At 44.4% G+C, this 23,819-nt stretch overlaps 1 protein-coding gene across 2 annotated transcripts in view; it reads left to right on the top strand.

The window, feature by feature from the left end:
* Positions 1 to 23,819, top strand: part of sgcd (sarcoglycan, delta (dystrophin-associated glycoprotein)) — a 239,490-nt gene that overhangs the window by 154,290 nt on the left and 61,381 nt on the right. For both annotated transcript variants that reach the window (XM_068601227.1, XM_068601225.1), the window contains one exon: positions 23,659 to 23,760. In XM_068601227.1, coding sequence (XP_068457328.1) covers positions 23,659 to 23,760 — 102 coding nt within the window. The remainder of the gene's footprint in view (positions 1 to 23,658; positions 23,761 to 23,819) is intronic.

Genomic DNA, 23,819 nt, shown 5'->3' with positions numbered 1-23,819 from the left:
CTTCCCCGTTGATTAGCCGAACGTATCTGCCCTCCATCCAAAACGGGGTTAGAATTTACAAAAGGTTGAGGCGATAGTTCCCGTTGTGATTGTCGGCTATTTTCATTTTAGTATGGGGCAGCACAGTTGATTATTTATGTATTTTAATAACAAAACATGGCGGCTTCATCACAGCCTAATGTGTTAGTAAAATGCAATTACTGCTGTTAGTGTGACAAATAAGTGATGAGATGAACAAATTATGTACAGAATACCGCCCTTAAAGCAACCAGTCATGTCGAAAATATCTAAATATTAAATCATATTTAAAGTTGTTGTAGGGAGGGAGTATTTAAAAATGTAAAAGAACCAATGAGATAAATTTCTGTTAAAAATCGAGCGATGTGAAGCATTTCTTTGTGGAATACTGAGCTGATGAATGGAAACGTAAATATGAGGCATCGAAACAAAAAGATTTGATGAACTATGATGGATGAACAAAGTGTAAAACAATAGATAGTACAACAGATTTAAAGTCCCAAGTGGCTGAACGCGGCTTTTTTTTCCTCCCCAAAATACGAAATAAAAAAAGAAAAATTGACCCAAAACAAAGTATGGATGTACAATACCAAAAGACGATTGATTGTCCGAGAGTATCAGAAGAAGCATGTCCTCAGAGATGAAGAGGCAGGGCGGATCTATAATCATCAAACACTGCTGCTGAGACCACTGGAACTTTTTGCCTGAAGCAACGTCATATTGAGTTGTTTTCTTACTGCAGCAGCTTTTCTTCTTGTGAAGCATTGTAGTGGTCTCTGGTGGGAGATACAGAGGAAAAGGAAAGACTTAGAAGATGGACGAGAAGGAGGAGCACGATTGGTCTGGGAAAAAATATATATAAAGTCTATGGAAATGTACACAAGTACTTAATTTGCCTCTATATATATGTATATGTGTGTGTGTGTGTGTTGTTATGGTCGGAACAGTTGTCATTTAGGACAATGCTTTTATAAAAAAAGCCGAACAGGTGCTTTTCTACACTGTTTCAAGAGTGTGTCTCTGTGGTTTAGCTAAGGTTACGACGTCACGACTCGTTTTAGTTTGTTACATGCAGAACCTCAACGTAAGGGAGTCTGCAACTGACCGAAAGTCGGTTTAGTCGAGACCGAAACGAGTTTGCTATAGCGTCAACAATACACATCCAAATGGCCTGCTGCTCTGACAATCCTTATCAATGGATAGCCAGTGGATCCTACACTGGCTATCGGAAGATTAAAATGAGCAAAAAAAGATCATTAATTTCATCTCACTGATTGGATTCAAAGCTCTTCATCGCAGTTGGTTGAAAAATGCCACAACACTGGCAGGTATAAGTTAACTTTGATACTGCGGAGCACTTTAACAGGACAAACAACCAACGCTGGTCTGCCTGCTCTCTGCTGCCAGAGAGAGATTAATGAAGTGGAGGGAGAGGAGAGAAGAAAAAAAAAAGAAAAATGCTCAAAACACTTTCCATTTTCTGTACCTGGTTCCCCCGCTGGAGCCTGTATTTAAAGTGAAGTGAGGTGAACTGTTGTGACTGCGTGATACGGCTCGCTGCTCCCGGGAGACCGAGCTAAAAGAAGCCCGCAGTGGGAGGTTCGCAGCACCTCCGCATTGGGCCATTGAACCAAGAGCCTCTGCCTCCCCGAAGGGCCCCGAAGAGGCCAAAGCGAGGCCCCGGCACTGCTGACAACTCTGACACGCCGAGCCCAGCGGTGGGAGCCTGACCTTCCTCTCCCCCGTCCAAACCATCAGCACTCGCAAACTGGCCCCACGGCGCGCTATCGAACGCTGCTTATTCACGTTTGTTGGTTTACTGAATAGAGATTTTTCCGCAAGAAACGTGGCGCGGGGTCATCGTGATGTCTGTGTGAGATTCAATCTGGGCTTTTTTTTAAAAAATTTTATTTGGTTTAAGAGTCGGCGCTCCCAAAAACAAACAGGTTGACTCACTTGTAATGCTATCTAGCGATGCATAGAGTGAGATATCTGCCTCGAGCCTGCACTCACAGAGGGAAATTCGGGGAATCATCTATTATGTATCCCATCTGACAAAGTGGACACGGGCAGAAGTCACAAACAGTCTGAGAGCAGCACTGAAGGAAGAACAAGAGGTGAGTCACTGTAGCCTGAGATGACGCCCTGATGGAGAATGTACATTTTAAACAACACGCGGCTCACTGCCTTTGAGACCTGAATACATGTACTACCCATCCAATGTTTGGCTTTGTGCCTTTAAGCTCCCTGCACACTAGCAAAACACTTCACAAACACAAACGGCTAAATAGACTTGGTACAAATGTTCTGATTACATTTCACCTCCATATGTCTTTTAACTATATAGCTGAACGTGAATATTTCTTTCAGTGCAAGATTGGTTTGTTCCTTTTATTTGCGGCATAAAAGCTCAGAAAAATCAATCACATTCATCTAGATCCATGACTTTCATTCCTACCTTTCACAATAAAAGCCCAAGTCATTGAAACTACATCACTGTTTAAAGTGAAGGCCTTTAGTCTTCCGCATTAGCCGTGATGAACTCAAAAGCAACAGCGCTTGAAAGATGAATCCTTTGAAACAAATATGACTTCATAATCTTAATTGTCTGATTTCTATGATATACACAGATCTAAAATTTCATGTGATCCTCAATCAAACTAACGGCAATGTTTAACGTAATCTCAAGTAATCTTTGGACATTAGATTGTGTGTATTTTTTAGGTATTGAGTGAGCATTTTTCCAAAAGCTTTAAAACTTTGAGTCCACTCTTTTTTTTTTTACTTAAACCTACACAATTATTTTTGTGAAGGTGGAGAAGAGGACAAGCTACAATATGAGACCATTTTCCCTCTCCCGGTTCAGTCATGATGCATTTGAAGACACTCGGTAGATAAACATCTGGCGCTCTGCTATGGATTGTTGGTGATGGAGAAAGGGAGAAAGAGCAGTAATTTTCCCTCTGATTGCCGCCCGCCTTCCTTTGAGCAACATTGATAAGCTTGTTCACAGGTCTCACTCGTGGAAAAAAAAAAGGGGGGGTGAGTAAAGAAAAGTCGAACAAAGAGAAGATGAAGAAGGAGGAGAGGCTGCTGATGATAACTGCTTTTGACTACATCTCAAAGATGAACTTAGCATTTCTTACTTGTTGCCAGACTATAATTCTACTCTGATCCCACTGACCTGAGATATGGACGATGCCACTACAACTCTGATTGTTTTGTAATCCTTTGTCATAGTTTTATTGTTGACTGTAAGTACTGAAGGTAAAAGAAAACCACTTTTGATTGACTTGAGGTGTCATTATGTTCATGATGTCCATCATTTCTCTTGGTTAAGAGAAGCGTTTACGGGCTCAAGTCACACGCGTGGTTTTTTAAGACATAACTCTGCCACTTACTCAAGACTTCACCCGGCTTTTGACTTGAACTGTCTTCATATTCGAAGCGTCAAAGTGTGCAGGTGAAGCCTGCACCCGCTTCAAAACATTGGTACCGTGCGCGGTGAACGGATCTACATCCAGGACGTAAGAACCGGACAGCTCGTTCGCTCCGCTCGGCTTCAGCCAATCGGCTCGCAGCTCCGTCACCGCGAGCTAAACACTCAACAAAGTCGCGACTGTTTGCTGCCCCGGCTCCTCGATGGTGGAACGAGCTCCTCATTGACATCAGGACAGCAGGAAGTGTCTACGTCTTCTGCCGCAAACTAAAAACGCATCTTTTCTGACGACACCTTTTTAATAAAGGAAGTAGCACTTCACCAGCACTTAAAAGGCTCCGACTGAAAGCACTTTGTAAGAAATTGTACTTTCTTCTTTCCGAGTTTGCACTCACGGCTGAATGCACTCATTGTGAGTCGCTTCGGATGAATTAAATGTAACGTAATATGAAGTGAATCAACACTTATTTTCAGACAGCAGATATATTTTAAATTGATCCCGATGGCAACGAACCACGTCGAGCAGGACGACGGGAAACCGCGTTTGGCATTGCAGACGAGCCGACGGCGACTTTGAAGCACAAGGTTTACGACTCAAGCTCGCCGCGGGGGGTTTTGTTCTCGACTGTGGCCTTGACTCTTCACAGCCGAATGGCCCGATATTTGCAAGCAATTACCTTTTCCCAGCTACACAAGTCTTTAGTCATGTTTTAAATGACTCACCAGTGAATTTAGAATGTATGAACTTATGTCTTTTCTATTGCAAAAATGTGCTATGGATCATATTTGACCTTTGCAAGATTTGCATAGTTGTGTTTTTTGTTTTTTTTTGCTGCTGCTTTGGGCATTTTTTTTTTATTGTAAAATGTCTTTCATTATATACTGATGCACAAACTGCAATTAAAATGACGTTGAAGGTAAAATTGTTGTCATACCTCGTGGCCAAACGACAACAATACATCTACAGGTGGTTGGAAAGTGGAACTTTCTCTGTGAGAACAATTTGAAGTGAACCAGATACAAAATTTAAAAAAAAAAAGATTACCAGCCGAGGTCAAGCCTCCAACAGTTTTTCCTCATTCAGGTCCAGACTCGCCCCCCTGTGAATTAGTCCAAAGCTGCATCCAAACAGCCCGTTCTTGCCACTTGCACAGAATGCAGAATTGGCTGCTGGCAACAATAAATCCTATGCTGTTGATGAGATTGGAGTTACCTGCTCTCATCGGGGACAATTACACCTCAGTACCTCCAGCAGCCTTTACTGAAAGGTCAGCAGAGAGAGGGAGAGATGGAGGAGAGAGCCACGAGGGAGACGGAGACGGAAAAGATGTCGACCCCCAAACTGTCGGCGGGCGGTTTTCACAGTTCACGTGCCATTCATTCCCGCAAAATGAAAAGAAATAATGAGAGCGGAACAATAGGCATGCGGCGCATTTCGGAAGTGTGAAATGGAGTTACAGGCGACGACACTAATTACATCTGAGGCAGAGTCTGTTAGCTTCATGAATTCAGAGCACAGGGGATGACTAATAAAGCTCGACTTCGAGATGTTATAGTCCCTATCGGGGGAATTAGCTTGCCGCAAGGCGTCTACGAAATGTATAATTACAAAACATGAAGAAAGAAAAAAAAAACCAAACGCTGGAACATACGGAAGTGAAAGGCAATCTGGCATCGGCGTGTAGCGTCGGTCCTGCTGTTTGATGCCCTGGAATGAACAATCAGGGGATTTTAATAAGACAAAATAGAAAATGAAATGGAGTCAATGATGATTGCTACACGTCTTACTGCTGTGAATCATGGCAATTTAAGCCGATGGGTGATTTTAGTCTAATTGCCAACAAAATGTTTCGGGGAGAAAAAAAAAACTCAGTCGATGTGATTGTGTTAAAAGTTGAAGTTGCAGTAAGACCTGAATTCCAAATTACATTAACACATTAACAGTAAAATTGTCTCTAACAAGGCACTCGATTGCTGCAGCGGACAGGGGATATCCCCAATATAGCAAATATGGAAACTGTGGCAAGTATATATATATATATATATATACTTGCCACAGTTTGAGTTGTTCAGTGCAGGTCATCAAGGTGTCTCATCAGGTGATAATCAATCTGGCCTTGTGTCCTGATAAGATGGCTTGTATAGACAATCATGTGCCGTGTGGGACTGAGACTTTGCAGGCGATAACTCTCACAAATGACTTCATCGCTGATGAGCACACCTTCCAGCAGACAAGTGGGGACTCGTCAGTGAAATCCCCTTTCGGTGTGATTGGTGGTGAGTGAAAGCCTGCAGACGGTAAGCCCCTCTGGCACAATGTGCCAACTCAAACCGGCACGAAACGGAGCACATGGAAATTACGATCGGCAAGGGGGAAGCCGTCTGACACGTGTACATTTGAACTTTACCGGAGGCGTAATTACCTCGGCCACCGTGCAAACTCTGCCGTCTGATGAGATCTGAGCCGACGAGGGGAGTCGGGGAGGCCTCAGACGCTCCTCTAGTCTGTCCAGGAGAGTGCACAAAGTTCCTGTAAAAATCCTATACCTTGTTCTTTCATCGTTAGTGCCAGATGAGTCTGCATTGCTTGGTTTTAGTTGGAGTCTATGTTGGTGGGTTTGGTCTACCTCACTGCAGACTTGCTTTTAAAAAAAACAAGTTCAAACGGGTTCAGAAGATTGTGATCTCAAACGGCGTGAAACTGTGTCGAGCATTTCAAACGCAGCTACAGTAATGATCCACCCGTCGCCCTCTGCTTTAGTTTGAACATTATCGAGTCAGATTTTGCCCGAGTTGTGATGAAAGAAACAAACTTGTATCATTAATGTGGTTTAAAAAATTTAAAAAAAAAGTAGCAAATAAGTTCTGCTTCACAAGTTACCGGGCAGATAAATACCGTCTGTCGTACTGAGGTCTTTTTGAGCCGATGTTGGTATTCACAAAACACACAAAAAAAGGACTCTGCTAATGAGGCATCACATGGCTAATGTAAGAGATGAAATGATTGGGACTGGAAGGTCATTAGTTTGAGCGTGACAGCATGAAACACCAGCACACCCTTTCCATAATTGCTGCTGCTGACATACCCTCGAGCAAGGTCTTTCACACCCGACTCATGACATAATGATGTGTGACAGCTATGGAGTCACTTCCTGCGCTCTCGGTCAACCCCTTCGTCATCAGCCGTCCGCAACAAGCCACGCGACGTTTCGCTTTCTGAATCCTGGACCTTTAAGTTGGACCGCTGATCTCCGTGGAGTGGAACAGGCCGAAGCCGCTTCCGTGTCGACTGAAAATATCATTGATCCGCGTGTCACTTCCTGCCGATCGGGCGAGGCGAAACGATAAGATGAAAGTAAATGGATTATTGCTTTCTTTCTTTTTTGTATCCTGGTATTGCGTTTCACAAACACAGAGGTACACCAAGTGCGGGAGCATCCATTTTTCTGAGATGCATCAAAGTCATCGACCCGAACTCTAGAGACGCGTCTCATCTCCGGCACTCTTTGACTTTGTCTCCCTTCTGTTATTACACTTCAAAGCGTAGCTCGGTTTCACAGGGCTACACACTTCCTGTTCGGTGTTATTCTACCCAGGTAATGGTCGGAGTTGCATCAGCCTTCCTTTTTTTTTTTTGAAGGGTGTGTTTTAAGAAATAAGCTTCCCACAGCACATTTTTCTTTGTTGTAGATTAGATGTGACTCAACGGTGATACTGAGCAGCACTTCTAGAGGAAAGGGGACAAGTTCCTCGAGTCTTTTGCTGCATGCCAACCTGTACTCAGGCTCTCATCAACACCTTGTCGCCCCCTTTAAGATGAAGTTCAAAAGTGGATGTGAGGAAAAAGGGTAAAATTAGAGAGGCCTGAATGACAGAAAGGAAAGGACCAAGAGCAAAGGGGCGAGATTTTAAAGAATAAGAAGGGGTAGTAGGTAGCAAAAAGCAAGAGATTAAACAAAAGGAGACAGTAAGTGAGCCTAAAGAGACTTAAAGAGGTAGAAAGAACAGAAGAAAAGGGGCAGAGGAGAGGGGATGTCAGGGTTGCTTTGAAGTGGTGCTGGGCTCCCAGAGGACTACAAAGCTCTACACTCCTGCTCTTAATGGGAGGTATTGTTCCACTGCTGTGTTTCATTTAGATTTGGTTTTTAGACCCCTTTTTTTTTGAAAGCATCTGGAAAGTGTGCAAACAACCAGGATCAAACAAAACCAAACTGCCCCTCTGTCCTGAAAGAAAAGAGCCAGAGAAAACAGGTATTGACTAAATAACTATTCATATCTGAAACACAATCAAAGTCACTGTACATTCGAGCATTGTGTCAGATCGACTGCCTCTTGAGCTGCCGGTGTTGCGTTAATCAATAGCTCCTTCGATTAGCCGAGATCTAAAGGGACTCGTGAAGGGTTGCCTGCAGTGAGAGTCGCACCGGGAATCACTGAATCTGCAGCACGACAGCTAGCACGAGAGTTAGTTAGCTTTGTTAGCCTCTTTTGGCTCATAGTTTGGCAAGGCCTACAACGATGCAAGGGAATTTTTTACTAAAACTTTCACTTGAAAAGAATTGATTGTAGGTGGATCTTGAGAAGCAGTTAAGTTTGTTTAACGGAAAGACTCCAGCGTTTTCATTTGCACTCAATTTCTTCTCTTATGGGATACGGTGAGGGCGGCAGCCATCTTGCGCAGCCGGCAACGTCGCACACTTCCCCCACTCCACTGTGGCTCTCTGTTGGAGACACTGGGAATCATGCCACGTTGATACTTTTCCCGAACTCTCCCCCCTACCCCCGACGCACTTATGATGAACTACCACGAGAGCTCGGTCGGGGGGGGGGCAGAGGCGCTTCTGCGCCGTAATCACCCAAGATAAAGTGAAACTCAATTAAAAATGTTCCTCCAGAACCCTGAATTGATTTATCGCGCAGGTCTTGTGGCCTCCAGAAGCAGAATGATGTGGACTTTCGATGAGCTGTCCGGTTGTCCAGGTGGCAGTGAGCCACTGCTGGACGAGGATATTCCCTCCGCCCGGTTGACGCGCTCTTGTCAGTGTTGTGAACTCGTGTCATGCAGATAAACACGGTCTGTCCTGCGACCCGCTGTGGAGATCGATATCCGCATCGACTCATCCGGCTGCTATTATGTCCAGCCTGGCAGGGAGGAGCGCTCGGCCTTTGTGCTTCACGCGCCGGGTGTTCCCGTCGGACAGAACTCAAGTCTCTGAGTCAAAGGCAAAAAGTGCTCAGGTTGAGGCAGATATATATTTTAGATAAAATCAGTCTTATGTATTTTGTGCCCCCGCTGGAAAAAAAAAACATGCCACCATGCTGTGAAACTGTCTGAGTCTCTGAAATCCTTTTTCTTTATGTCTTTGCTTGATGTTCTTATCGATCCCACCACAGGAACCTTGCCATCGTACCCAGAACTCTAAACCTTTTATCTCAGCCATATCCGATCATTCACCAAAAACAAGGTTGGTTTATTTGTATTCATGAGAATATTTATTCTTAAAGAAATCACATGGAAACTCTGTAATTTACTTGTTCCGATAATATGCATTTTCTGAACTCCCAGTCACAAGACGACCATATTAAAATAACTAGAATGAGTCTAAAACAGAAGAAAATATCTAAAAAAAAACATGTTTGGACACATCTGTGTGATAATCGCTGGAGCTGTTTTCATTGAACATTGCAAACTGTGAGCATTACCATAACATACCAGTTTAATTTATATTGCAAAACCCAACCTTTCACTTCGGCCGACCAATCACATCCCTTCCAATCTGACTACAACAACAAGAAGCCCAAGTTCAGTCAAAGCGAGATCAATCTGAAATGATATGGGCCGTGATTTTATTGAGTACATTGTATGACAAAAGAAGATATTGATATTGAAGTACTTATAGGGTCATTTATCAAGACAAACGTCGAACGTTGTCGGTTCCTTGCTTCACAAATGTGAGGATTTGCTGCTTTTCTCTGTCTCGTCCACATCGTTATTCAACACATCCTCATGCAATGGTTTGAATGAAGTATTTTTAAATTAAAATTCCGTCTTCACGGGAAACAACTTAATTGGGTTTAGGCGTCAACACTGTTGAGTTGGGTTTGGGGAAAGATCGCCGTTGGGGTTGGAATAACTACAGAAGTACCGTGACTAAAGCATGCAAGACATATGTGACAAGTATATCAACGTTGACTTCTTTTTTCCACAGAGAACGAAGCGAGGACAACGTTTCCAACGTCGCTATTTTATGGAAGCCCATTTCCGCACATAAAAAAAAAATTAGGACCAATGAATTTAAAAAAATTAGGAAAAATAAAATAAAATTAGGACCAAAAAAGAAAAAAAAGTAGAAAAATTAGGAACAAATACAATAAAAATGACAATAAAAAAAATTATCAACCTTTTTTTTTTATTTCTTTGACGAAAATAAAAAAAAAGCATCTAAGCAATATGTTATTATTATTTTTTTGGCCTAATTTTTTTTTTTTGGTCCTAATTTCTTTTTTGTGTGGCGGGAATGGGCCTCCATACTATTTAGTAGTACCGAAATTTTATTTATTTTTTGCACAGAAATAACTTTATTCTCATTGTTCTAACAAAGTGACTGCACATTTTTGTTGTTTTTTGTTTGATGTAGTTTCCTTGAAAGTGATTGCAATTTTCTTTATTCTATTATTCATAAAAGCACAGATGGAGTCAAACATGTTGTTATTGCGATAAAAACTCAGCATTGACCATTTTGTTACAACTTTGTTGGGCCGGTGGGGCATGAACATTGTTCTTCCTCCCAAGTGGGGCGCGACAGAAAAGGTTTGAGACCCACCGCTTTAAGTGTTTGTGTAAAATTATTAGTGTCAGCCACACACCGCCCCATTTAGTATTTATGGCATTTATGTTGTTGAACTCATCAGCTACTAAAGGCCATTAATCTATTGTAGATTATAAATACAAACACACATTGTCAAACCCTTAAAATCTCCAACTTTCATCAGAAACACAATCAATACATCTCTTTTCCTCTTTCCTTCATCACTCTGCTTCCACATTAGCAAAGCAATTAGAAAAGGGAGGATTCAGTGTTCGCGCTGCCAAGTCGTACATCCTGGAGACCGAGCTAGTATAGTGATTAAACCATCACAGATCATATATTTCACAGCAAGAGGTTCATATCTTATTTACAGACCTCGAGGATATTTTCTGAGAAAATGGATTGGTGGATGGATGAATGGATATCTGCGTCTGTGAGGTTTGTGCGTGTGTGTGTTGCAGAGTATGTGTTTTTGATCATTGCGAGAGCGAGAGAGAGAGAGAGAGTGTATCTCTCCGTGTCTGTTGAGCAGTGTTGTGTTTATGCATGACTTCCCTTTATTCGGTAAAGTCCCATAAGGTACAGATCAAAAGCCGAAGGGCGGAGCGGGAGGGGGGAGATTAAGATGACAACTTCCAGCCGTACTCGCCCGACTTTTTCCAGATGGGGGGATTGGAGGGAGATAACATTGGGAGAGTGCACATACAATTCACCACACAGCCCGGCAGACTGAAGTGAAGCGGGGGAAAAGCCGCCAAGAATATCGTTCATGCGTAGCCTACACAGTTCAGACGAGGTTGGCTATTATAGAAAACTCATGAAGAAAGCAAGAAAGAAAAGCATGAGGAAAATAGACTTAATGCCGTGGCTCTCCAAAAGCAGAATATGAGAAATGTGGTCCATCTGTATGTATTATATTTAAATATATTGCCACATGGCAATGCAATCCATAGGGATGACAGATATAAATATGTAAATACCTAAACAGGTGGACGGATCAGATATTCATATGCTTTCTTTTCTATTCCTTCCTTTTAGATGTGATTGATAGCTGACCGATCCCACTTTGTCTTCTCCCAAAGCCGATCTTGACAGGAGACTTTAAGAAAATAGTCCATCCATACCTCGACCCAGTTTTTAAAAGTAGAAACCTCGATGAGCAATTTATTCACTTTGTCTCCCAAAATAAATAAAAAAAGTCCAACTTATTTCAGCAGCAGACGGACAAATACTTTTATGGTAATGTGTATAATTCTCAGACTTTTCACACTGTTCTTGACAGAAGAGTTATTCCAGGCTTTTCAGGGTTATTCTGGACTTGACAGATTGCGTGTTGAGTTGTTGTGTTGAACCTAAAGACACAGAATTTAAAATGTGCTACGAAAAAAAGCCTTTTGATGAGCCAAAGAGACAAAGACTTTCTTCTGACCAGTACAAACTGTGCAGAGTGAAACAGTGTTTGCCCCCATGTACATATATATTGACCCCCCCCATAAAAAGCCATTATAAATGTGAAAGCTCAAAATGCCGGTCAACCGGTCTCGCGTCTGTCTTCGTCCGCCCGTCCCGCCTGCCTTCCAGGCGTCGACGGCCCTCTGATGGCGCTTGTGCCTTGAACACAAGGCCGTTCAATCTGAGCAACCCTGAGATTCAATGGACGTCTGTGCCTCGTAAATTTTCCACGTGGTGCCGAGGAGGGCAGGGCTCTTATTGAAGACCTCTTCGATGGCGTCTGGGGCCTCGGGCTCAGCACAAAGACCTCATTTAAACTAAGTCTTCCAAAGAAAGAAAAGGGGAAAGAGAGTTGGGTGGAGACATAGATTAAAGGGAGAGCTGTGTCCACTGAAGGGAGCTGAAGGGAGGTTCGACTGTGTGCTGTTATGGTTTTCTTGACAAATTCACCATTGGATATCCCTTTTAAATGTATTTTGATGAACTCAAGGTCCACTTTCTATCTTTTTGTGGAGCTTTTTATCACATCTCACGGTCTTCGTCATGGTCTTCTTTTCAGGAGTTTGTTTTTACATGAGCTGTACGTCCCATCAGGCCTACACGTGTGGTTAAAGGTCACAATGATTAACTAGTTAACGTATGCACACACAGCTGTTATACTACTGCATGCACACAATTACAGAGTCTACATGTACCTCTACCCTCCCCGCATTAGTACTTCATGTTTTGTGCTAAACCAAAGGAGCAAATTAACTCAAATATAATATAATATATGTGGAGCTGCTTGGTCAGGCAACCCTGGATTAAACATCTGGAAAAAAAAGATTAATGAAAGCTTTTCCAGTTGAATTCACTTCATTTCGAAGGAAAACTTTGTCTCGTTCACTTCAATCAGCCAGCTGGAGCTCTATTTTCCTATTTTATCAGTAGAAGATGGCACCGTGTTGTAGCTCAACAGTATAAAATATGCCAATGGAGAAATCTAAAACGGATCTTCACGGTCTTCACTATGAGAAGCTAATGATTTTTTTTTAAGTGCACTTTCGTGCTAACACGTATTTTCACCTGTGAAAGTGCAATTTTGAGTGCAGAACTTGAACTTTCCATTTAGTGTTTCTCCAATGCCGCTTTGCTTTTGCTGAGCACCCAGAGCGACTAGACCGACGTCGAAGAACAAGCAGCGATGAACACATCACACATACAGACAGCAAACGACCAATAAGTACACAAACACCTTCTTTACGGCGTGTCCTTGCGTTCCTCACGTCACTTTATTCTCTTGTGCATTGATTAAAGCAGAAGCTGAACAGCCAATCAGAGGGGTTTCTCCTCTCACACCGGCACCAACGCCGACTCAACGTGCTCAATCGGCCGCCGCCGAGTGCCAACTGTACGACACACACTATCCCGAGCCGTACACACACACACTCACCGGCAGCCAGACATTGGCCGGTGGCCGATCGGCGCGCCGGAGCCTTGAAGCGGAGCGTCTGATTACTTTATAACAAGTGACCAGCGCTGGCTCCTGGAGCCACGGCAGCAGCTTCACGGTGCCGCAGCAGCACACGGCCGCACATCCTCGCACGCAGTAAACTACAACTAAATGCTCCCGTGGACGGACGTGGCTGTGACAGTGACCGCACCTTTGTTTCAGTCTCCGGTGAAACTTCATCGCAAAGCTGCTCCAAGAACCATAAAAACAATAACCGCTTCCAATTAGCCCACGGTAATTACTTAATAATCAGGAGATAATTGCACTTTGACTACTGTCACAATTTATTCATGACAGTGTGTGTGCGTGTGCGTGTGCGTGTGTGTGTGTGTGGTCCCTATGGGGACTAAATGTCCCTGCAATGTGTGAAGGTGAATCGTGTCCTCGGTTGCTTATGTTTAGCTCACATTGAGCTAATTTATGAAGCGTTAAAGACACAAAGTCATTTTCAGAGTGAAATCCAAACATGGTTCATAACAACGGCAGAAGTGTGAACTCACCTGTGTGTTATTGTGTTGCAAAAAGTAAATGATGTAGTCATTAGTGAGCGTTAACCTTCTGAAAACCGGACATTTACATACTAATCAATCTGTCTCGAGTTATTTTGAGTCAGAATTATATATATATATATATATATATATATATATATATATATATATATATATATATATATATAGAACAAATAATATCTTGAAACACTGATTTGGTCCGAGTCTAACCCCTCCAGTGTTATTTCTCTTGTCAAAAGAAAATAACATGGCAGCCATTTTTAGAGAAAAAAAAACCCATTGGTGTCTCTGTGTGTTTGTGAATCCAGTGGCGCTCGTGGCATCTTGTGTACAATCCACGGTCCTCGCTGTGTCTCTTATCCGGCGCTCCGAGCCCGCGGGCTTCTTGTGCATTGGCACGTCAATCACTGCCGGCGCGGAGGCCTTGATGCCGCGCGGCGCCGTCGTCGTCGGCCTCCGAAGGCCACGCCGTCCGTCCCAGATGGAGATGGAAGTTAATAGGAAATCTATCGGCCTCTGACACTGACATGCGGCAGCCGCGGGGCACAGAGAAGCAGAGACCGAGTCTCTGAAAAGACTCTCAAACCCTGCGACCTGGCTCCTGCTGCCGTCCTTAATCTTTTCAGGATGCGACACAAATGACACGTTTCTCAGCCGTGCTAACGTTGGCATGCTACCACACTTTCGGGGGCCATGATGTGGTTGTTAATGTCTATCCCATCGTAGCTTAATGTGTTAGCGTGCTAACACGTGTTAATAACAGTAATTATATTGTATTTTGGGAAAATATCATATTGCAGAGGCAGCTGGACGGGACTCGCGGTTGTTTTTTGTCGAGCAAAAGTACTTTTGCACTGCGCCCGTGAAGGTTTTCTAGGGGCTCTCACCGAAGTGGGAGCTTCGTGGAGCTCTGTTCTCTCCAGCCACGCTGCGACGTGAGACCCGTCTTTTCAAAATTGTACCTCGGAGAGCTTTTTCCGAGCGGCTTAGCTTTCCAAAGCGGTGGCTTAAAGTGGATGTAATAACCAAACAGAGAGAAAAAGATGGCTTTTAAAATTCATCCACATTAGTGGGGACATGAAATCTCTCTCCCGACGTGTCCCCTTTTTTTCCTTCTTTTTCTCTCCCTGTTCTCGGCCTCTAATTCAGTCTCCCACACTTATTCCCCCCCCCCACCCCCCTCCCCACAGCCCTCTAATGTTTTCATCATTCTCCTTCCTCCTCCTCCTCCTCCCTCTCCTCCCCCTCCTCCCCTTCCTCCCCCGTTCTCTTGACTCCACTTGCAGTCGGCATCTTTCGCCTCATTTACACCCCAACACGTCGCCGTCTGTCTCATTTTCTCTTTACCCTTATCTTGCTCTCTGTGTTTATCTATCTATTTTACCCAGTCTTATCTCTCCCTGACTTTATCAATACCCCCCTCCCCCTCCTGCTCTCCTTTCTTTCATCTTTCATTCTCGGGCTCTCCCCCCTCTCCCCCCCCCCCCCTCTCCCCACCCATCTGCTTTCCCATCCCATTGATGGATGATGTGGCGCCGCGTCGAGGGCCTCAATCAGAAGAGCGGGGGTTTTCGCTGTGGAGAGCAATCTCAAAGCCAATTCCACTGATAGCCATCGCAGGGTGTTGCAACATGACGTCGCAGATATCACCTGTTGCACGGGGGATGCGAGAGAGGGAGCGCTTCGCTCCGAACTGTAGGACGGAGGGGGAAAACTTTTTGGGGTTGTTGTTGTTGTTGTTGTTCCTTCTCCTGTTGTTGCTATCAAGCAGATCAATTGAAAAATGTATTAGTTTGGAGTTCGGCCATGTTGGCGCCCGCGTAACACGCACGGGGCCCACGGCGGCTGATTGAAAGAGCGCTCGCTGTTGCAGCAATGTGGAGGGGACGGCTCGCGAGAGACGCTTTGTTGCCGCTGGAGTCATTTGCATTTGAAAACCCGCTAACAGATCCTGCCGCTACATGAGAGAACAAACAAGTGCGCGGCCTCGGCCTGGCCGCCGCCGCCGCCGCGTGTTTACCTGTGGCGAAACGCGCCGCTCGGTTCCGCTCTCCGAGGGCCCTCGTCATTATTTGCCGACATGTGCCTGGAGGAGGGAGCGTTTAAGCTGCCTGGAGGGGAAGATTTACACAGGCTGTGATTTAAGTCTGGTAATCTGCAATGCTACATTATTCACATTTCCTATTTTATCATTGGTAATGCTGTCATTGTGTCTGACTCCCTGCCGTGGGAAGTACAAGTGCGAAGCAAATGCGTGAAAGCCTTTTGTTTTGTCTCTCGCCTGTGTGCCGGTTAAGGGGCCAGGTTGTCTGAAGTTCCATTTTTTAAGACTCCTTCCTGTGCAGGAGGAAGACGCACGGCCTGAGTTGCCCTGGATCTGTGCTGCCTTCATTGTCTCATTAACTATTCTGGGTCATTTGAAGACACTGTGTGTAGGATTTGATGTGATTACAGCATTGGTTTTTGTTTGATTTAATTTAAGGAGGCGATCCTAAGGCTCCGGCTATGGGTGTGCAATTTACTCCTTCTGGATGCAACGCTTCCCTCTTTCCTTTTTACAGCAGGCGGGCGGCGGGGGGGGTGAAGGTGTCGCTTCCCACCACCACCTCTTGCCCGAACCTCAAAGTCTCCCCCCGCCCCCCATGCAGCAGGTGCGACTGTACACCGGGTCGGGTTGTCCGTCATGTACTATGGACCCCGTCTCAGTGAAACATCTGGTGGGTTCATTCAGGTACAGGAAGGGACTGAACCTTTACCGACCACTGGATTGATGCATAATATTCATCCTGAAGGCATCAGGTGAACTTAAACAGATTCACTGCAAATTGTAAAAAAAATTTAAAAAAATGTTAAAAGCAAAAGCTGCATGCATATGGACATACCTGTAGAATTAATGGTAAAGTCAAAGAATCATCATTTGAATTAAATTTGAAATTACCGTGTGTCCTAAACATAAAGGAAAGTATGTGGTGTCCGCCAATGGCGTTAACTTGTGAATACATACAAGAGACATCCATAAGATATAAGAAAAAAAAGAGTGGATTAAAATAGAAGATTCAAAGAAATACAAAAATACAAAAAAAATCCACCCGTCTTTGACACAAAACGTTATGTTGTGTGTTGCTTTTCTCATGAGTGCAGGTATATCCAGACTTTTAGAAAGCGGTATGCAAACGTCTCACTCCTCCTGATATCCCCCCCCACACCCCCCTTCAAAAGCCTTAATGCGTCTGTATTTGCTTTAGCGTGGGTGGTGGCTTGATGCATATCGATGCAGACGCTCAATAATGGGCCGAGAGCTCTTCATTATTGACAGCGGAGACTCGCGGCTCTCTGGAGATGTGGTGTTGAGAGGGAGGGAGACGGAGGGAGACAACACCGCCAGAGAGATGGAAGAGATAAAAAAGAAACGGGGACGGACACAGACAGAGGGCAGGTGAGAGCGGAGTGATTCAAACGTCCAGTATTAGATCAGGCCTTATATCCCCCCTTCCTCCTCCTCCTCCTCCTCCATCCTTACTTTAGCGCACACAGCCGGGCCAGATCAATCTGCAGAATAACACGGGGGAGCTGAAGGCACGGACGTTATTTACAAGCCAGTCGCTTCCTCCCGCCGATCACACGGCCGCAGACGGCCGGGTAAACAGTGCGGCTAGTAACACGCACACATCCAGCGCAACACAGGCGCACAACGCACGCGTACGCACACAACCGGTCCAAGAAGCACGCGTTGGAGAAAAAAAAAAAGGAGGCCGAGTACACACACACACACACACAATACATTATCAATAACTATCAAGCTAACAGAGTGGTGACAGTGGAGGCAATGCTGGGATGAGTGCCGATCAATTTGGTCCTTGTTGGGGAGGGAGAGAGAGAGAGAGAGAGAGAGAGAGAGAGAGAGAGAGAGAGAGAAAGAGAGAGAGAGAGAGAGAGAGAGAGAGAGATTTAGGTGGCGCGACAAATGGGCAAAGGCGATGAATTATGTCCAAATGTCTCACAGCTTCAGACGAGCAGATGGAGAAATGGATCCAGAGAGTCGTGTCTGGCCGACTTCCCCTTTAGCGGTCATTGCACACGGCAAGTCAAAGGAGCACAAAGTGTCGGGGGACGGAGGCGGCAGGACCCCAAACGCCGCAGAACAGTCGGATTAAGATTATTTGTTTGCACAGAAAAATTTGGAAAGGATTCCCAGAACAGAACATAGATTCAGACGGAACAAAAAAGGCAGAAAGTGGAACAAGCGAGGGACACAAAGACACACAAACGACATTACACAGTACACACGGACACAGATACAGGAAACAAACAGGGTTTGAATGACAGAGGGAGTTAACGAGCAACAGGTGGACACAATTAGGGCCGCACAGGTGCAGGGAAGACGCAATCAGGAGCCAGGCAGACGGGCGATCACCAGGGCAGGAAGTGCAGACACACAAGACTACAAAATAAAAGAGGAAACTCAAATCATGACACAAAGTGTCGGGCGAGAAGCTCCTCATGCTGCCGTTGAGAAGCTGCTCGCAGGGTTTATACTGTCAGCGTGGGAAGCTAAGCACACACACAGGTAATACACACACGGCGAGCGGTTTCAGTCGCCAGAACAATGAAAGAAACGCAACACAGGTGACTCATAGAGACGCTGAGGGTTTGTAACACTTTTTAAACCGACAGTTTGAGTGACAACTTGTGGATTCTTAGCTTTTTTTCGGAAAGTTTCCGCTCACCAAATCGCGAATGCTACGTCAGCCGCTCGTTGAAGTACATTCTCGTCATGACCGCTGCTAAAGCCTTTGCGCGCACCTCTCTGCATAACGCCGTTCCCAAGCACCGAACTGCCTCTTCCAAAAATGATTATGCCGTTATTAAATACAAAACTTGAACATATAGACATCCATTGAGGTAATTGCAGTGCTGTTGTATTCAACTGAATAAGGTTTAGAAATGGGAAACTGGCGTCAGAGTTCATGCGTTGTCTGCAAAGTTCACTTTTTCTCCTGAGAGGTTTGACAGAGAAAAGAGAAAAGTATATTTTCTCTGGTGTTATCGGGTGGTATACAACTGGCAAAACTAATGATTAATCAACTGATATTCATGAATGTGTACAATTGTTGAGCTGAAAAGACGATCACATGGTGCTGCTATGAAACATTGCCATAAATACAGTGTTTGTGCTCAATGTGATGGCAACATGACCAATAGATGTCATCACGCAGTCACTTCCTTTGACCCTGCAGCTCGTCGGACAAAAATAATATGCATGTTTTATTTGCCTCGGTGACAAGTGACAAGTGTGATTGCAGTGTTGTGACAGTGTGAGGCTGCCAATTGAATCATGACATAATCTGTCGCCTGTCATTTTGCTCTGACAGCACGGCATCCTTTTTGATTTGTAATGGAAACGCCTTCCAGCTGAGAGAAAGGAGGAGAGCAAATTGAGGGGAGAGGGGGGGTGAAAAGTGAGAGGAGACAAACGGAGGCGGAAGGAAAACACGAGACTATAGAGGAATGCAAAACTGACAAACAGGATCATCGGATAAAGGGCGCCGAACAATAGCGTGGATTATGAGAAGATGAGAGGCAGCGGGCGAGGAAGAGGAAAGCGGGGAGGAAGAGGGTGGATGGGAAGGGAGGTGAGGAGGCACACCTGAGTGTTCAGAGGCCTCTGTCCCTGGTAGGAGCGGGTCCTGAATTATTCATGGCGCTCGCCACGCTGCGCTGGCGGCGGCGGCGGCGGCGCACTGCTCACTGCAGAGAAGGAGAAAGCAAAAAGGTTTCTGACTGGAAAAGAATCTGCAAACAGCGGCGCTGTGTTCAGTGCTTTGAGTCCGCGTCTAATTGCAGCTTTTCAGTGAGACGGAGGCCGCGGTTTGACTGACGGATGCAGCCGGAATGAGGGAAACTAAAGCAGGAGTGTTATTTACTATCACCGTACTTTGTGGGATTCAAATCTCCCCGACGTCTTTTTGTCGCAGGAAATCCATTCGCCGTCCCAAATCGCGAAGACTCATGACATGAAGAACACCCAATAAGTGCTCCACTTCAAGTGCTTGGTCTCTTTTATCTGACGCTTCCTGTTATAGTTCAAGATATGAACATATTCTGCTGTATTTGATAGATTAGTTTTAAATGGCGCTCTCTCCATAGTGACATCACAGTCTGTCCTTGTATCTCTCTCCATCGTGACATCACTGTCTGTCCTTGTATCTCTCTCCATCGTGACATCACTGTCTGTCCTTGTATCTCTCTCCATCGTGACATCACTGTCTGTCCTTGTATCTCGCTCCATCGTGACATCACAGTCTGTCCTTGTATCTCTCTCCATGGGGCTGAAAACAGTGAAAGTCAGGCCGTGTCCAAAACCAAACCCTTTTTATCCAGATAGCTCAGTACTCCTTCGTTAAACAACAGTTGAATTTACAGTCAGCAGTAAATTGGCATTTTGGCCACTTAAAAGGAACCATAATTGCACTAAAAGGTTCAATGTTGCACAGCTGTTAACTTGATGTATTGTTGGAAGAAAGCTCCCATTTTGTTACATTACGAGGATTTTTGAGAGCGATTGGTTGTTCATGGATTTCCACAATAGCAGCAACGGGTTTCTACTCGATACTTAAAAGACAAAAAGGTAACGCGCTGACGTCTGCTTTGGTGACGTTGAAGGGTTTTGCAAATGAAGGAATGGAGGGAAGTTCCCCTTAACCGGAAACCTTTGACGAGGGAGCAGGACGTAGACACACTGTGGAATGGAGCGCATCTTTTTTCTGTCTTTGTGTTTCTCTCCGTGGTGAAACGGCCCAAACCGACCGCTACGAGGTATCTCGGTCATCTTTTCTGTTTTCTGTCATCTTTTCTGTGTGTGTTCTCATATGAAATGCAATGTGATGCATATCAATTCCTACATTTCACACTCCTCACCCCAGTACCACCTCACTAAATGCCCTGAAACATCACTGTGACTGCACCAATACCTCTACTACTGCCTTTGAAATCAACATGGTGTACCTTGAAGCGTCAACATGTACTCCGTTAGAGAATATGAGCATGTTTTGTAATGAGGACAGATAGAATAACTGCAGCTGAGGGCGGTTGTACCTTTTATTTCACAGACATTCATGAAACGAGGGACATTTTATCCTGAATGTCCGTTAATTACATTGTATTTTCTTAGGTTTCCTTCGCGGACAAAGGCGCACGTTGTGGCTGTTTTGGAGACTTTTCCAAGTGAAAGAAACACCAGAATGTCTCCCTGTTAATACTGTATTACTATTTCAGTCATTTCTTCATGAAAAATAATCAACTTTGGGCTGTATTTCAGGACTCCGCGTGTGTAAATTCCTAAAACTCACTTCTTTATAAGTGTAAATTAGGACTTATCTCATAAAAGAGGTGTGTGAAATGGAGAGGAAGAGATGGAGACTGAAGCAGAACATTATTTCTCATCTATTATGCCTCCTCAGCGATTATCCAGACGGAGATATGAACTCGCCAGTGGGAGGAATCACAGAGTGCATGCTGTGCATTTCAGTAAAGAGGGTCCATTTTTTTCCTTCCTTTTTATTTTGATGAATCTCCAATAGACATCTACATGTCTGCGAGGACCTGTGTCTAAGAATATTCTAGTAGGGGGAAACATATTTCTTCTTTCTTACGGGGGATTTTCGTCATCAAAGTGTCGGGAAATTGAGTTTAAACAGCGTCTGCCGGGCTCCTCTGACAGGCCTGCTGATTCCCACCTGGGGATAATTCAAACTCCCACCACGTCCAGGACTCCACCCCCCCCCTCCCATGTTGCCAGACCAGTGCCAGAATTTTAATATGTTTTACCCAGTTGGGAGGGGGAGGAGGGAGAGATTACACGAAGGAGGCTTGAAAACTGTCCTCAGCTACTTTGGGATTTCAAGGGGTCTTGATCTCCATTTGCTCATCAAAACCAGAGGGATCAGAAGACGGTGCGGGGGGGGGGGGGGGGCAAAAAAAAAAAGTATTTGTAGAAGAAGATCACATGTGCAGATAGACGTCTTTTTCTTCCTCCATCTCTTTCTTCCTCCTCTATCGCTGGCGTCTCTTATCTTTGAAAGCATCCAGGGGGGTGATCTCATTTAATATATGTAATGACTGGATGAAAAGCGAAGGGTCAGCCTTGCTCGTTGTGTTTTGAATCAAACGCTTTCAATCTCCTCTTATCATCGCTGCTTAATATCCTTTAGTGCGTTGCTGTTGTCGTGCACGGACTCCGACAATGGAGGCACGTAACGCTGCTGCAATGCCTTCGCACTGAGCCTGTTGTTGTAGCAATGAAGAGCAGCGTTGATAAAAGATGAGGTCTTACTTTTATTTACCTTCACTGTATTTGGTGAAGCATGGGTGTTTTACTCGTTGCTGTTTATTTCAGGATTTCATTCAGAGACCAGCTTTTTAAACGGTTTGTTTCTTGCCTCCGGGGTTGCTGTATTTACCCTTTTTCCCTAAAAAAAAACAAAAAAAAAACACGCCCGCTGCCACTGTAAAATACTTGACGTTATTTACCAAATATACAGTATGCATAAGCATGTGGTGTTTTTGCTGAGTTTTAATGAGCTCGGCTTCCAGAGAGAGGAAGTAAATGTACCCTTCGGGCGGCTGTTTAAGAATGTAAACAAGAACAAAATGTGGGAAAGTTTCAGTGTTTAAATGAACCATTACAGTGTGACTCCATTAAGTTGCGTTTACCAAGTGAATGAAGTTCTTTCTGACTCAACGATATGAAGTTTTTCCATATTGAATGATTGTGTACACGTCCCATGCTTGGAGATCGCCTCAGTGTTTCAATGGACACAATCAAACGTCAAATTCAAACATTCGCACAGACCTCCGACACCGAAATATGGCTCACATGACGAGCACGATCGGATGCGTTGGCGTCTGTGACACAGTGCATTGTTCATTTTGAACCACACATTCTGTTGCAGTGGATGTTGAAGTCTAATCAGCCTTTTCTCTGTGTTCGTATGCGCTGTGTGCGCCAGCGGATCAGTTTGTAAAGCCCAAGTCAAGTACCAACCACTGAAAAAGATTAAAAGAGATTAGGGCGGCCGATCGACTCTGGAGTTTAATTTAATGAGTCAGATGTGGTCTGTCTGTGGATGTTGAACCTGATAATTGTGTTGCAACATATTTCCTCTAAGCATCAGGCGCGTGTGATATTAAGTCACATTTATTCCACTCGCGGCGGTCTTGCCATATAGATGAATATGTTTCTCATCAAAAATGCAGGTGTCAGAAGAAGAAGAAGAAGAAGAAATGTCAGCTGTTATAGACGCAGCCAGCGAGTCATGTGCTGCACGTTGGCAGGAAATACATGGAGGGAAAACGGTGAAGAGTCTTGGCTTGCACACGAGCGCCGCACTGACTCATCTTTGATGTCGGTGGCAAAAAATAGAACACACATTGAGAAAACATGAGCCAAACTTCACATCTCTTTCAATCTTTGTCATCTCTCCGTATGTATGCCTTCCTGCGACTGCTTTGGCTTCCTGGTTGCGTGGAGTGGGGTTGAACCGAGGGTCACATGCACAGCTGAGCCACCGCGACGCTGCGTTGTGAACAAATCTGTGCTCACGTTGTCAGGAGGAGCGCGTGTAGCATACACGGCACTCGAGCTAACAGCTAGCGTATGGCTGTTCAATTCAGTTACATTATGACGGATTCCTGATTTTTCTTTTGTAAATGATGCGTTCGAATGTAATCTCATGAAATGTAGTAATGCATTTCACATTATCTCATTAAAACTGCTAATGCCAAGATTGTCTTTTATCGAGAAAATTACAATGTTTTATTATCTTATGATGGGAATTATGTGTTTTTTTTTATATAGAAATAACCGCTATTGATGACTTAAACAACATTTTGTATAGAGAGAACATGAACTCACTGTTACTGTGTCTTTGTTCCTCACAGGACGGCATGGGCAACCTGAGAATAACAGAGAAGGGCCTGAAACTGGAAGGAGCCTCTGAGTTCCTCCAACCCCTCTATGCCAAAGAAATCCATTCCAAACCAGTAAGTCACTCAGAGAAAGACACACCTTTATATTTATATATACATGTGAATGTTATATT

The sequence above is a fragment of the Clinocottus analis genome, unplaced genomic scaffold (assembly GCF_023055335.1).
Source record: "Clinocottus analis isolate CAN_PGR_092001 unplaced genomic scaffold, fCliAna1.0.p SCAF_5, whole genome shotgun sequence".
NCBI classification, from domain to species: domain Eukaryota; kingdom Metazoa; phylum Chordata; class Actinopteri; order Perciformes; family Cottidae; genus Clinocottus; species Clinocottus analis.
Note: the sequence above shows the minus strand (reverse complement) of the source record. Positions and strands in the feature narration are given on the sequence as shown.